The 15,777-nt window shown below is 55.1% G+C and overlaps 2 protein-coding genes across 4 annotated transcripts in view; one reads left to right on the top strand and one right to left on the bottom strand.

Annotated features, from left to right (window-relative positions):
• The window catches only part of SLC5A10 (solute carrier family 5 member 10), a 58,835-nt gene that overhangs the window by 7,333 nt on the left and 35,725 nt on the right, over positions 1-15,777 (bottom strand). For both annotated transcript variants that reach the window (XM_082706897.1, XM_082706898.1), the window contains one exon: positions 346-453. In XM_082706897.1, coding sequence (XP_082563023.1) covers positions 346-453 — 108 coding nt within the window. The remainder of the gene's footprint in view (positions 1-345; positions 454-15,777) is intronic.
• The window catches only part of FAM83G (family with sequence similarity 83 member G), a 33,326-nt gene continuing 23,889 nt past the window's right edge, over positions 6,341-15,777 (top strand). Inside the window, exons 1-2 of one of the 2 annotated variants that reach the window (XM_082706895.1) lie at positions 6,341-8,714; positions 9,163-9,812. In XM_082706895.1, the coding sequence (XP_082563021.1) occupies positions 9,291-9,812 (522 nt within the window). In that variant the 5' untranslated portion in view covers positions 6,341-8,714; positions 9,163-9,290. The remainder of the gene's footprint in view (positions 8,715-9,162; positions 9,813-15,777) is intronic. The other variant, XM_082706896.1, reaches the window with a different exon arrangement.

Here is a 15,777-nt window from a genome sequence, read left to right as displayed (position 1 = left end):
GGGCTCATTGGCCACGTGAACTTGGGCAAGCCCCAGCAACTTCTCTGGGTCTCAGTCCCCTGTCTCCAACATGGGGATGATGGTAGCAGCCCTTGGGGTTCTCAAGGCGATGGAAGGTATTCCCATGAAACGTCTTTAGAATCTTGTGCAGCCCATGGCGGGGGTCCATGTGAGTATTTTCCCACATTATTACATTCCTTTCCTGCCTGATGAGTGACATCCCACTTGGATGTCACACTGGATCCAGAATGGCCTCCACAGCGCCCCTCCCCCCATCCCGCCCCTTAGCCTTGCTGCCCCACCCTTCCACCCCACACCCCGCCCTGACCCCTCCCAGAGTCTCACCTATGGGCATCAGCTCCATGACCAGCTTGGGGTAGGCGATGTTGGAGCAGCCAATCTCAGCCCCGCAGGCCCGCAGGCACTCGGACGGCACCACGCAGCCCACGTCATCTGCATCAGAGGGATGCCCAGTATATCCCTGCTCGCCTACCCCACCCTTCCCACAGCTGTGAGCACCTGGGTCTAGCAAGACCCCAGCCCGGCGGGGCCCTGCGATGTCACCATCTCTGACCAGGAGCTACGTGGTCTTGGGTCCGTTTCCCAGGTTGGGTCATGAGATGGGGTTGGCCTCAGAGCTGTTCTGTTCCCTAAACTCTTGACTCTGTTCCTTTTGGTGTCCTCCGTCATAATGTCTTCTCCCTGTCCCAGGCCAGGTCAGGGAGCTCACCTGCAGTGTAGCATTGCCCATGTGAACAGTCTGCTGTTAGAAGCCATCTGGGGTGCTGGTCTCCCTCACCCCCCTCCTGCCCCCAGCCCTTTTCCCCGGAGGGGCAAAGGCAGTCTAGAGGGGCACCTTCTCCAACCCCTGGGCTCAGAGATTTAGGCTGGGGCCTGTCCCCCTAACACCACCCCCCCAAAGTTATCTCCAGCAGCTCCTGCAGGACCTGAAAAACAGGGGAGCCCGATCACACCCTGGTCAGAACTCTCTAATAGTTCTGCCATCCGCAAGACCCTCCCGTCATAGAGACAGAGGCTGGGCTCCTCCGGACTTGTCCCCTTCCTTGCCCCCTACCCCCTGCACCTTCCTCCAGCCACAAGGGCCTCCCTGTCACCTGAGGCCTTCCCCACCAGCCCCCCTGCCCAGGCCTTCCAGGGGGGACCGGCTCAGAAGTGACTCCTGGGTCCATCCCCTGAACCCCCCGGCCCCTCCACATTTTTCCTTATCTCTTTGCTCGGGACCACTGGGGCCTGCTGATTTGTTTCTTCCTCTTCTTGGTGGGCGTGGGTGGCTAGCTGGTAAGAAGGGGACTATCACCGTGGCCATCTCCCCAGAGGCAGGAGGGGGGCACACCGCTCATCTGTGGGTGAGTGCCAGGACTGAGCCCTACATCCAGGCCTCCCTACCAAGCCCCCTCATGCAGAGCCCTGTTGGGGGGCAGGAAGCGTGGGCCCCACTCCCAGAGCTTGCCCACAGCAGCCAGCCTCCCGAGCACAGTGCGGGAACAGTGGGCAGCCCGCATTCACGTGTTCCTCTCACCAAATACTCCTCATCACCCCTGTGGCCCCTGTCCCTCGGGATTTTCAGCAGGGGGCCCACAGTCAGCAGGGGGCCCACAGATTCGGAGCAAAAGAGAGGAGGGGGATGGCGGGGGAAGTTCAGAAAGAGACACAGCTGGACCAGCGCTCTAGGGGAAAGGGAGGCCAGTGTGGGGGCTTATATTTCCGGGGCAGCAGCATTCCCCTCTGCAGACCAGGCACTCCCAAGTTCACCACGGCCCCCTCCAAATGACCCTACTGAAAAGTCCTTCCATGGCTGTCCAATCCACTGCAGTCTCAGATCCCCTTCCTCCAGGCTAGCAGGGCTGGGGAATCACCCCCCCACCCCGCCATCCTCAAGGACCTGGCACCCTGATCTCTAGCCCAGACCCTCTCTTGCATCCGGGTACCTGTAGCATCCACTGCCAGTCATCCCCGGGGCACCTCCCAATCAGTGTATCCAATCGGACTTGTCCCCTTCCACCTCCTCCACCTGGTAATGGCTCACTGTATTTTCTCCTCCCCTCCCCTTACCCAGCCCCTAGCCCCCCAGCCCCTTGGTTTCTCCTGCCACACCCCTGCCTGCTTCACTTGGCTCCTGCCCTGCTCCTGGGCACCAGCCCCTCCCTGCCCCCTTCCATCCCCCCCATCCTTGCAAAATTACACCTCTGCTCACACTACTTCCTTCTCAGAAGCCCCCCTCCCCCACATGCCCAGAGCCCAGGGCCTTTCAGGTCCCTGTCAACTGGTCCCAGGTCCTCCCACCCAGCGTGTGTGCGTCAGCCACCCAACCGGCTGCTGTTTTCTCACACACACCCAGCACTTGGCCGCCTCCAGGCCTTTGCAGACGAGGTCCCCTCCTCCCAGGACTCTGTCCTACCCTTGTTTACCTCCTGCTCCCTGGCCCATTGCAAAGGGCTGGGCCTCTGAGGCTTTCTCTGACTCCCTCTGCACCTCCCCGCCCCCCAAGCAGGCAAAGCAGCTTCCTCTCAAAGGCTCCTATGGCGGAGGATTGAATCATGATAGTTTGTCTGTGGATTTCACCTCCCCCCACCAGACTGGGAGCTTCCCCAGGGCGGACACTGGGTTTGAATCATCTCCAGGTCCCAGGTATCACTCAGTTCAGGGCTGGGAACATTTGTGAATGAATGAGAGTAATGGAGTGAATGGTGGTAGAGAAGGAGGCAGGCACTGGAGGAGAGCAGGAGGAGGAGGAGGAGAAAGGATGCCAGAAAACAGTCATGAAAAGGTCCAGGCACTGCTTGATCCAGCGGCAGCCCAGCAGTGGACTGGAACCCTTGGGACCAAAAGGGCATAACTTGGCTGGGACACACAGTGGGACCCAGGTCAAGCCCCAGGCCCCATGGTGAGACTTTGGGGTGGGGGGTGGGGTGGGCACTGGGGTCCAGCATACAGAGGGCAGGTGATGGGCCCCTCCTGACAGGTTCTGGGCCTGCACTGGCCGGCTCTGATGCCCGGACCCAGCCCTCCTGGGAGAGACGGGTGAGGAGTTACAGCCACATAATGGCTCAGAAAGCCCGAGTCAGGAGATTCTGGCCCAGTTTTTTCAGCCCATTCCAGGCTCTGGGCATGGGCCTCTGCCTCTGGGCACCACTGGCTCGTTTGCCTGAGTTTGTGCTGAACAGCAAGAAAGAACAACCTCTCCTTTATGTCAGCAGCAGAGGTGTCGCCATTAAAGTCCCCTGAATGTGCTACCTTCAAACAGTGAGCAGCCTCAGGACAGTGAAGGGAGGGGGGATTGCTTCTGAGCTGGGCAAGAATCAAGGGGCCTGGGGGCTCCCCAGCTGGCTCGACTTTTGCATCGGCACCTCTGTCCAGCCAGGGCCACACCAGAAGCCTGGGTGCTAGCCCTCTCCTCATCCCCCATGTCCTCCCTCCCTGTGGCCAATACCAAGTCCAGCCACTGGGCTTGGGGACCAGGTGAATTGTATCACCTCCTTACTGCATCGCCTTGCCCCTTCTAACCCACCCTTCCTTGCACACAGCAGAGGGACCTTCTAAAACCATCCATCTGCCCACCTCCTTCCTGCTCACACACTTCTTTGGCTCTCCATCCCCTGCAAGAAGGACCACAAGCCCCTAAATGTGCCATTCATGGCCCCCTACCCACTTAGCCAGTTTTAGCCACACCTCTGGGCCTCCATGTTTGCTGTTTCCTCTCTCGGGAATACGCTTCCCTCCTTCATAAACTCAGGGAATTCATAGGCGTTCAGACTCTCAACCTGTGGATGTTTGTGCACGCTTTAGGCAATATCCTCGGGGCACCATTAACTCTGACCTGTGACAGCCTCTGCCAGTGTCTCTTGATAGACTGAATGACCCTTTCCCAAGGAGGCCACTGGACATAAGATCATGAGTGCTAATCAAGTTGCTCCCCACTCCCTAACCAGCCCCGGCCCATCCCAGGGAGAAAGTCCAGATGTAGATGTTGCAGTAAGGAGTAGGAGAAAAACACACAGACCTGGGTTTAAGTCCCACTATCCCAACACCATACTGTGTGATTTTGGGTGATTATTTAAGTTCTCTGAGGCTGTTTCTTCCCCATAAAATCCTTCTAGGGGACATCCAGAGACCAAAACTCAACCTCAACCTAAATGTTCCACCTGACACAAAATTAATTCACAATAGATCACAGATTTAAATGTAAGATGTAAAAACTATCAAACATTTGGGTGGGAAATAGAGAAAATCTTCAGGACTAGGCCTAGGCAAAGAGTTCAAAGACTTGACAGCAAAAGCACTATGCATAAGAGAAAAAAATGGATTAAGTAAACCTCAACAAAATTAGAAGTTCAGTGTGAGACACCTGTGAAAAGGATGAAAAGAAAAGCTACAGGACAAAATCAATAAAGTTGCAGGATTCATGATCACTATACAAAGATCAGTTGTGTTTCTATAGACTAAGAATGAACCATCAGGAAGAATAAATAAGAAAACAATACCACTCATGATGGCATCAAAAATAATAAAATACCTAGGAATAAATTTAACCAAGGAGGTGAAAGACCAGTACAATAAAAATTATAAAACACTGATTAAAGAAGTTGAAGATGACACAAATAAAAAGAAAGATATACCATGTTCATGGATTAGAAAAATTCATGTTGTTAAATGTCCATACCACTGAAAGTCATCTGTAGATTCAATGCAGTCCCTATCAAAATTCCAATAGCATTTTTCACACAAGTAGAAAAAATTTCCTAAAAATTTGTATAGAAGCACAAAACAACCCAGATAGCCAAAGCACTCTTAAGAAAGAAGAGAAAAACTGGAGACATCACACCCCCTGATTTTAAACTATATTACAAAGCTATAGTAATCAAAACCATACAGTATTGGCACAAAAACGGACACATAGATCAATAGAACACAATAGAGACCACAGAAATAAACCCACAACTATATATAGTCAATTAATTTAGGACAAAGGATTTAAGAATATACAATGGGGAAAGGACGGTCTCTTCTATAAATGGTGTTGGGAAACAGGACAGCTACATGCAAAAGAATGAAACTGGGCTACCATCTCAAACCATTCTTAAAAACCAACTCAAAATGGACTAGGGATTTGAATGTAAAATTCCTAGAAGAAAACATGGGAGGGGTGGTAAGCTCCTTGACATCGATCTTGGCAATGATTTTTTTTTTAATTTGACACCAAAAGAAAAAAAAGGGGGGGGCTACAACAGATTAAAAAGCTTCTGCACAGCAAAGGAAATCATCAACAAAATGAGAAAGCAACCTACAGATTGGGAAGAAATATTTGCAAGCCAAAAAACTGATAAGAGATTAATAGTCAAAATATATAAAGAACTCATACAACTCAATAGCAACCCCCCCAAAAAAGAACCTCAAAACAAAATCCAATTAAAAAGTGGGCAGAAGATCTGAATAGACATTTTTTCCAAAGGCAACATACCAATGGCCAATGGGTACATGAAAAAGTGCTCAAAATCATTAGTCAACAGGACTATTTGCAAACCAAAACCACAATGAAATATCGCCCCACACATGTTAGAATGGCTATCATAAAGAGAGAAAGAGAAAGAGATCACATGTATTGGCCAGGATCTAGAGAAAAGGGAATTCCTTTTGTGCATGTAGGTGTGCTACTGGTAGGAACCTAGATCAGTGCAGCTACTATGAAAACCAGTACATAGTTTTCTCAAAGAAGAACTAAAAATAGAACTACCATTTTACCCAGCAATGCCACATCTGAGTATATATCTTAAGGAAATGAAATCACTACTTTGAAGAAATGTCTGTACTCCATGTTCATTGAAGCATTCGTCACAATAGCTAGACATGGAAATAACCTCAAGGGTCCATCAACAGATGAATGGATAAAGATATGACATACACAAATAAACACACACACACAAATATTATTCAGCCCTGAGAAAGGAGAAAATCCTACCATTTGTAACAACATTGGTGGACCATTATGGGCATTATACTAGATGAAGTAAGTCAGGGAGAGAAAGACAAATACTAAATGATCTCACTTACAAATGGAATCCAAGAAAGTTGAAGTCAGAAAAAGAGAGTAAAATGATGGGGCTGTGGGATGGAGGAAAAGGAGTGATCTTAGTCAAAGGGTACAAACTTTCAATTATAAGATGAATTAATTCTGGTGATCTAATGTACAGCATAGTGATTATAATTAATAATATTGTATTTTATATATATATATACATATATATAAAGATTTTATTTATTTATTTGACAGGGAGAGACACAGTGAGAGAGGGAACATAAGCAGGGGAGTGGGAGAGGGAGAAGCAGGCTTCATGCCAAGCAGGGAGCCTGATGCGGGGCTTGATCCCAGGACCCTGGGATCATGACCTGAGCTGAAGGCAGTTGCTTAACCAATTGAGCCACCAAGACGCCCCTGTATTTTGTATTTTTTTAAAAAGTTACAGACCAGCAGAAAATTCTGTGCAGGCCATAGACCTGACAAAGACCTTGTATTTAGAATATATAAGAGCAGGGAGCCCGGGCCTGGGTGGCTCAGTTGGTTAAGCGTTCAACTCTGGGTTTTGGCTCAGGTCTGGGTCTTGGTTGGGGTTGCGGGATAAAGCCCCATGTCAGGCTCTGTGCTGGGCATGAAGCCTGCTTTGAGATTCTGTCTCTCTCCCTCTGCCCCTCCCCACCACTGCTCACACTGTTACTCACTCTCATTCTCTCTTTAAAAAAAAAAAAAAAAAAAGGAGAAAAGTTCTCAAACTCAAGGGGAAACACCAAACAATCCACTTAGAAAATGGGCAAAAGACATGAACAGGCATTTCACTGAAGAGGACCAACAGCTGGCAAATAAGTGCATGAAAATATGTTCTATGTCATTAGTCATTAGGAAAATAGAAATTAACTCCATAAGAAGAGATTATTACACATATATCAGTGTGGCTAAGATAAAAAAATTGTGACAACATAAAATGTTGGCAAGGCTGTGAAGAAACTGGATCACTCATATATAATTGGTAGGAATGTAAAAATACATGATACAACATATATATGAATGAATATATAAACATGCATATGAAGGTTTGTAGCAGCTACGTTCATAATAGTCCCCAAACTGGAAACAACCCATGTCCTTCAGCAGGAGAGATGGTTGAACAAACTCTGGTCCACCCATGCCATTAATACTAGCCAGCAACAGAAATGATACAGATCATTAAGCTACAGACATGCACATCAATCTGGATGACTTGTCAGAGAATTATGCTGAGTGGGAGAAAAAGCTAATCTCTAAAGGGTCTATGCTACACTTTCCATTTATATAGCATTCCTGAAATAACAACATTGCAGAGATGGAGAACAGATTTTGGAGTTGACAGGGTCAGGGATGGAGATGTGGGTATGGTGGTAGAGAGGGAGGTTTTGGTGATGGTGGAACAGTTCTGCATCCTAATGGCAGTGGTGGCGACCACACAAATCTACACACAAGATTGCGCGTGCACACACACATCCAGGAACACTTGTAAACTGGTGAAATCCGAACAGGTTCTGGATTGCACCAATGTCAATTTTCTGGCTATTGTGTTACTGTTACTGTGTGTATTGTATTGTGTTCTACAAGATGATGCCACTGGGAGAAGGCTGCCTGCCTATGACCTCTCTGTTGGTATGCTGTTGTTCTTTTATTTCTAACAACTTCCTGTGCATCTGTAAATATGGACAGGTAACTGCAAGGTTGGAGGGCTTCCTTTTCAGCCCAGAGAGCCAGGACTCCCTTCATGAGCCCCAGGGTTAGTCATAAGGGCCAAAGGAGAAGCTGAAGTCCAGAGACTCTTGTTCTGGGTCTCGGGTGGCAGTGAGGCTATATAAATCAGCCTTCAGGGCTCCCAAGGCAGTGCTTGCCCCTGGGGACTGCTGCCTCTCCTCTGTGGCTGAGTGGGGTGGGGAACACAGGGTATATGCGTAAGAGTTGGGTCTGACTCCAGCCCTCAGCAGCCCTCTCTGGCTCTCCCCATCCCAGGGTTCAGGTGGGCACTGCTCATCATCTGGGACCAGTCCCTGGGGGCAACCCGTCCCAGTAAGGAGCAGGGATAGGGACTAAGAACTGGGTATCTACCTGCTCTATGCACACCAGGTTCCGTAAAGGCTCCTTCCTGAGTTTGGGTAAGACGGTGCCCTATCCTTGCCATGGAGTCTCCCAGTCCAGTACCTTAACTCTGCTTCCACAACTGGACAGCTGGGTATCTGCACAGACTTCCCATCCCACCTGGGAAACTGGACACTGATAGGGTTGGACCAAGGTTACCAACCCTGGGAGTCAAGGGGAGGAGTGCAGAGACTGTTGAGTTGCTGTGTGTTCTCAGTAAGAATACTGTCCCTCTCTGGGCTCCAATGTTCCAGTCGTTGTTGGACTTTGGTCCCTGGGCTTTCCAGAATTCCGCCACCCGGAGCGGGTAGCCGAGGAGGAGGAGCAGCCCACAGCCACCCCACGCAGGTATCCCTTCGGGGTTGCGGGTGGGGGTGGGGGGTGGTGGTGTCTGAATCAGCTTCCGGCCCCGCCCCTAGGGCGGCACGTGACCGCAGGTGGCGGCGGCGGTGTGGGCGGGGCTGCATTAGTCACCAGTCCGCCGCCGCCGGTGTGCTGCGCTCCGCCTGCGCGCCTCTCCTTGCCGGCTCTGGCCCGCGCCCGCCCGGTAAGCGAGTCCTGGCCCGCCGCCCCGGATCCTGTGCCGGGCAGCGGCGCTTCCTCGAGCCTCCTCCGGGCAGGCCTCTCGGGTTGCGGGTCCGTAAATTTTAAGACCCCGTGCCCTTCCCGGAAGCTGTCAGAATGCAGGGCGCCGCCGAGCTGGGCCAGAGGCCACCCGGGTTGTGCCCTGCCTCCCACTCTTGGAAACTTCTGGGAAGTTCCCTGCCTGCCCTGGTTCCTCCCAGAAGTTGCCTAGGACTTTAGGCAGCTCCACAGTTCCTCCGGGATGTGGGTCCCCCGGCCCCTACTGATAGAGGCGCACCGCACCCAGGCGTGGGTCCCGCCCCACCGTCTCGCCCACTGCCGCCCCACCCCCGCCCTGTCGCCGTGTCGCCCCTCCCCGGTCCCGCCTGCACCCTGACCTGACCTCTGCGTTCACTTGGGCTCTCCCGCAGGCTCCCTATGGGCAGAGTCGCTGAGGCACTGGTGGAGCCCCAGAGCGCGCCGGAATTCAGGAGCCTGATCTTGTGGAGTTCTCTGTCGCCGGCCCACCCGGCACAAGCGTCGTCTGGGCAGTGGCAACATGGCCTTCTCCCAGGTACAGTGTCTGGACGACAGCCACGTCAACTGGCGCTCCAGTGAGTCCAAGCCCGAGTTCTTCTACAGCGAGGAGCAGCGGCTGGCTCTGGAGGCCCTGGTGGCCCGTGGCAGGGAGGCTTTCTATGAGGTGCTGAAGAGGGAGAACATTCGGGACTTCCTCTCGGAGCTGGAGCTCAAGCGCATCCTGGAGACCATTGAGGTGTATGACCCAGGCTCTGAGGACCCAAGGGTTGCCAGCAGGCCCCGGGGACCTGAGGACGATGGCATTGGTGACAGTGAGGAGGCCAGCAGGGCAGGTGGGGACCCCACCGAGGCCGAGCCACTGCCATCCCTGGAGTACTGGCCCCAGAAGTCTGACCGATCCATCCCGCAGCTTGACCTGGGTTGGCCCGACACCATTGCCTACCGTGGTGTGACCCGGGCCAGCGTCTACATGCAGCCCCCCATTGATGGGCAGGCCCACATCAAAGAGGTGGTGCGGAAGATGATCAGTCAGGCCCAGAAGGTGAGCCAGCTACTGGGTGGGGGGTCCCCTGAGGGGAAGCTGGCCCTGTGCACCAGAGCCAGCCCCCAGCATCTCTGCCATTTCGGTGCGCGTGAACTCACAGCACCAATGCGGAGACCATGACACCATCCCTTGTGGTCTCTTTGCTGCTCCCAGGCTGCCTCTTCCCCTGGCCTCCTGGGACTCCTCAGTGTCTTTGCGCAGGATTAGGGTACTTGGGTCCTCTGGCAGGTGACCATGGGTGCCCCATCTCAAGGGACCTTTGTGCATTGCTGGGGGGGGGGGGCATGTTATGATTTGCTCCAGAGCCGGCAAGCAGCTTCGCCAGAAGAAAGTGTTGTGATGGGGTGGGGTGGGGAGGAAACTCGGGGTTTTCTCTTACTTACTGTCCCTCGAGATGGCTCTGATTCACACCTGGGAAGCAGGACACTCCCACGCACACCATGAGACACTGGTGTGGCTTTTCTTGGGTGGTGGACAGAGTCAGGAGTGGTGCAGGAGGCACGGAGACCAAACACGAGCTTGGGTCCCTTTGAGGCTGGCGTGGAGGTCCCAGTTCAAATGAGTCCATTTCCCAGCTGTGCTGGGCAACGGAGAGTGACTTCCTCGCCCTCTCTGAGCCTCTTTGTGAGCTTTGTGAGGACAGAATCTTCCCAGGCTGGGATGGTGAAGGGACCTCCAGCGTTGCTTCTTCCCTTGCCGCGAGGGGCAGTATCCCTGGTTTGGGTAGCCATTCTCAGCCTGAGCTCAATAGAGGGTGGTGAGTGGTTAGCAATATCTGTGCCAGTGCAGGTGTTTCTAGCAGACTGTAACCCTTCACCAGGCCCCAAGTGGGGCAGCGGATCGTACGAGCCCAGAATGCTGGTTTTGGCGAGCATCCTGGCTGACAGAGCCTGGGGAGACTCATAGGCAGAGAAACCAGAAGTGGGTCAGGAGCTGACAAGGTGGCCATGGGTTAGGTTTCTAGAAAGGTGGAGTGCCTGTCCCTCGCGGACAGGCACTCTGACCCTGGCAGAGTCGGAGAGCCTGTGTCTCGAAGCCTGGCCTGCATCCTATTCCCAGGCAGCTTTGGGGTTCAGGTTTCTGATGTATAAAGTGGAGGGGAGCCTGGGGCTGCGTCTTTGGCTGTTGAGGAGATGGAATCGGGTGACCAGAGTGAGGAAGAGTTTCAGGAAGAGGAGGGAAAGTGGGAGGAGGAAGGGGCCTTCATGGCTCTTGGGCAGCTATCCTACCCCACACCTGCCAGGGGGTAGGCAGGTGCGACTGATGTCATGTCTGATGAAATTGTGCAACCCAGTCCTTTGGGAGGATCTGTTGGGGTCTCTTGACCCCTTTTTTAAAAATGGGGAACTGAGACCCCAGGGCTGGGCTTTGACCTGCTGTGCCAGGGTTCCCTCTCCTCCCCACCAGGAGTAGGAAGGAGACCGACACCAGATCCCTGCTTGGCTTGGGAAAGGCCAGCGCGTCTAATCTGCCCCAGACAGGAAGACTGATGGCCTGGCCCAGCGATGGGACCAGATAGGGGCACCTGGGGCCAGGCTGGGCACAAGGCATCCTCCCCACATGTCTGCAGCCTGGTCTGAGACCCAGCCATGCCATGTAGTCCCCTGGGCCTCTTGTAACTTCATTTGCTCCCCACGAAAGCCCCACCAGGTTGTTGGTGTTGCCTGTCCAAGGTGACGTGGCTGGGGAGCGGTCCATCTCGGGTTGGAACCCTGGTCGGTGTGGTACCTCAGTCAGCGCAGCTGCCTGACCCCTCTGAGAAAAGCGGCTTACTTCTGAGCCTGCCCCCTTGGATGGCAGGGAGCCTCTCAGACCCAGCAGGAGGGTCTAGGGTCTTTCATTTGAGAGCACAGAGAGAACAGGGACTTGTTCAAACCCCACGGCGCCATGGTGAGCCATGCCTCTGCTTCCCATCCTTTATACTTGCTTGTCACATCCATCCAGGGACCCGTGGCCAGCATAGTGTGTGCGCGTGGGTGGGCAGTAATGACAACAGCTACTGGTTTTTGTGTGCAAGGCACTTGGTAATTTCAGATAGTGGGATCTGCCCATTTTCCAGATGTAGAAACTGAGGCACCACTGGTTCATCTCTGCTGATGTCACCTAGCAAGTTATTGGGTGGAGGGGTGGGGACCAGGCCTGTTGTCATCCTTAGACTCTAAGATGGGTCCCCTGCCCATCCTGGCCTGGACAGAACACAGAGACAGGCAGGGCAGGGAGGGGCAGCCCAGACACACTGCCATCAAGCCTCCCATCTGCCCTGCGCCTGCTGCTTCCCAGGCTCCGGCACGGGGCCGTGCTGCTGACGGATGCTGACGGCCCATGCTGACAAGGTGCTTTCCTGGCCTGCCCGCCCGCTGGCACTGGGAGCTCTCCCTGCTTTATCTTTCCCCGTGAATCACATCTTTCCCTTCACCCTGCATCCTCTTCTGCACCCCACCAGCAGTAGTGCGGGGAGAATACTCCCCAATCCCCAGGCCTGGGATGGGGAGCCTGCTGTTCGGTTGCCTGGCGCAAACACTGACCCCCTGCCAACTGGGCACCTGGGCTGGGGCTGCTGGTGCTGACTCAGGGCAGCCCAACCCGCCACCTCCTCCTCCCCCTGGCCTGTCAGCACGGCAGGCAGACCCTGGGGCCGGGAAGTGACGCAGCACACACTCAGCCCGCCCCAGCGCGGCCGCCAGGGAGCGGCTGTGTTCCCATCAAGGCTGCTGAATTCCCCCCTTTGCCAAAACATGAGAACGAAACTCGTGGGCCCCAGCACCGGGAGCCCAGGGTCCCAGCTCTGCCTCCACTGCTGGGAGACCTAGAACAAGCCCCAGCTGTTTTCAGAGCCCCAATCATCTCGTCTGTAAAATGGGTACAGGCATTGACGATTGGTAAGGGTTTCTTCAGCTCTGACACGCTTTTGCCCTGCGATTCTGGACTCTTCTGGGGGAGGAGACCAGTGGGTTCCGGGTCTAACTGTACTGGCTGTATGGTGCTGAGCAGGGAGCTTGTGCTCTGGGACCCGTCTTCCAGCACCACAGGGCTCTGAGATGTTAACCACCCCACCACCACCCAGGACCCATGATCTACCTGGGGAAAAAACCTCCTTCAGGGTTGCAGCTGCATACCAGAGGCCGGGCCTGTAACGTCATGCCTAGGAGGGATAAGCCCCAGCCTCGCTCCCCTGCCGCCTCTGAGAGAGAGAGGGGTGAGGCTGGGCTGGGTCCCAGAGGGGGCTGGGGAGGGAGTGCCCCCAACCCCATCCACGACCTCGGGGAAAGGCTCCTAGCTGGACCCCTGCGCCAACCCCAGACAGTCCGGGGAAGGTCCCAGAGCTGGGGGTGAATCGTGGACAGGTGAGGACACTGAGGGAGCATGAGGGCGAGTGAGTGAGCACGGCTGACTAGAACCCACTTCTCAGGCCTGCCAGGCCCGGGCTTGGGAACAGAGAGAGCCAGAGAGGTCCAGTGTCTTGCCTCAGGCAGGAGGAGACTGGAAGCAGGTAACCCCACAGTGTTTTCGGTCAGCCCCTGCCTTCACACGCTGACGTCCTGGCTCACGGCTCAGCTCCCAGAGAATAAAAGCAGCTTAATGAGGCGCTCGTTAAATGCCAGCTGTATGCCAGGTGCTGAGCGGGCACTTTACCTGTGCTGAGGAGGTGTTGCCTCCTTGGGGCGGATGAGGGACCCAAGGCTTGGTGGAGCCCAGAGAGGGCAGGCGCCTTAGAGGAGCCGGGCCCAGAACCTCGGTCTGGGCCCAGAACAAGGCCCAGAACCTTGTCCCCCGACAGGAGCGGCATCTTGGCTGTCCTCTCTGGGCCCTGCCCCCAGTGGGAGCGTTGGCGCCTTGCTGCTGCCCCCAGCTTGACTCAGGACAGTAAAAGCCCTTTCATGAGGCTCCTTGTCCCCATGAGGTTCCTTGTCCCCATGAGGCTCCCAGCCACCTGGCTCTCCCAGGGGGGGTGCTAGTAGAAGTATGAGCACATCAGGACTGGGGAGAACAGGCCACCCAAAGCTGAGACCCCTGCAGGTCCCCCAGGAGCAGGAGGGAGGGCCCTCATTTCCCCTGAGCTAGCTGGCACTGAGGCTGTCCCCTAGAGGCCTCGGGAAGGCCCGTTGAGCTGTTTCCAAGGCGTATGCTGCGCTTGCTGGAACCCAGGTGAGCAGCAGCAGGGCCAGGCTCCTGCCGCAGAGCTGGGGAGGGGCTCGTGCCTGCTCCCACAGTTCCCAGCCCAGGCCCAGGGCCCTCGCCTGCCAGGTGGGGAACCATCTGATAACATAATCCCAGGTGTCAGCTCCATCTTCTCCAAGGCTTCCTACCCAATGGCGTTTGCATCCTAATTGAGACTTTGAGAAGAGCCAGGAGCAGCTCTGCCAGGAAGGAGGGCCCGCAGCCCGGGCCGGGCGCACGCTGCCTGCCTCTTGCACCTGGTGCTGGGACAGGCAGCCTCCCTGCTGCCGTCACGGTCCTCCCTCCCGCGACCTTGTTGTCATATTCATGTCCCAGATGAGGATACTGAGGTTAGGGCACTGAGAGTGGGGGCAGAGTCTGCTGGCCTTCGCCTGAGGGTCTGGTCTGGCGGGTCTGCATTGCACTCCTGGTCTCCCGGTTTCGCCAAACATCCTGAGGCCAAGGGACCTCCCCCCAGGCCAGCAGAGAGGGGCCAGTCCTCTCACAGTCCCCTGGTTTTCCTGTGCGGCGCTGCCACCCCCTTTGCTGCATGGCCTTGGGCCTCAGTTTCTTCATCTACAAAACGGGGATTGGACACTTGTCTTGGAACAGTAACAGTGGTGAGCGCCCACGAGCTCCTGAGCTATCCGAGGACACTGAGTGCAGGTCAGGGCCTCACCTCCGCTCCAGGACTCTGCCCTCTGTCCTGCCAGGCTCTGGCCTGCCTCCATCGTGGCTTCTGAGGGCTCTCCAGGTGTCCTCCCAGGCTAAATGCAGTTCAGGGCAGTGGGAGGAGGGACTTGCAGACCACACAGACCCATGGCCAAGTCTCTGTTCCACTTAGTTAGCCGTGCTGTCCCAGGATGGTCACTTCGCCCCTCTGGCCCTCTGTTCCTGCCTCCTCGTTGCTACGGTGATGCCAACAGCCACGTCAGAGTGGTGGAGAGAGTGCGGTGTTTCATCAGTGCGAGTTCTCTCCTCTCTTCCTTTGTCTTCCCCTCTCTCCTGACAGTCACTTTGGGAATAGTCTGGGTTGCAAAAGTAGTGAGCTCCCCATCCTGGAGGAGTTCAAGCAGGGGCTTGCCTGCACACAGTAGAGACCAGTGGGCAACAGGTGGCCCAGGGACCTCGGGTTTTCTCTGGCTTGCAGTGGGACCTTGGGCAAGTCCTTTCTAGGCCAGTCCTGGGGGGTTGGGAAGCTCAGTGACACCACAGCGTCTGTCACTCCCGGACCCTGGGAAACCTGAGGTTTTACAGGCTTTCTAATTAGTCTGAGATTTTTCGATTTGAAAATCCTCAGCTGGTGCCATTCACGGATGCCCATGCGGGGGTCTGGTTGGCCAGACGTTAGGCCTGCAGGCCTGGAAGTTCACAGGACTCGGAGGCCCCTTGGGGGCGGGTTGGGAAGGGGACAGGGCCTGTGCTCTCCCGCTCATCCACAGACACAGCCCGGGTCACCACCCAGCCCGGGTCACCACTCAGCCCTCCCCCACCCTCTGCTGGGCCTCTTTCCCCTGCAGCATTCCTGAGCCTTGGTCAGGAGGCCGATGTGTATCTGGGGAAGGCTGGAGACGCAGGGCAGGGCCCACGCTGCTGGACTGGGCTGGGTCCCCGGACAGAGGTCTCTGGGCGTGACCAGTATGTGCCTCTTGACCCCATCCTGCTGTAGCCGTTTGGCGCTCAGGAGGCCTGAACCTCCTTTAATTGGCCTTAATGAGGCTTCTGTTTTAATAGTGCAGAGGGTGGGGAAGGCGCCAGGTTGATGCCTGTCAGAGGGGCGAGACTCGGATTATCCATCGCAAGC

Source organism: Mustela nivalis, assembly GCF_964662115.1.
Source record: "Mustela nivalis genome assembly, chromosome: 17".
Taxonomy (NCBI): domain Eukaryota; kingdom Metazoa; phylum Chordata; class Mammalia; order Carnivora; family Mustelidae; genus Mustela; species Mustela nivalis.
The sequence above is the reverse complement of the archived record's forward strand: the minus strand, read 5'-3'. Positions and strand labels throughout refer to the sequence as shown.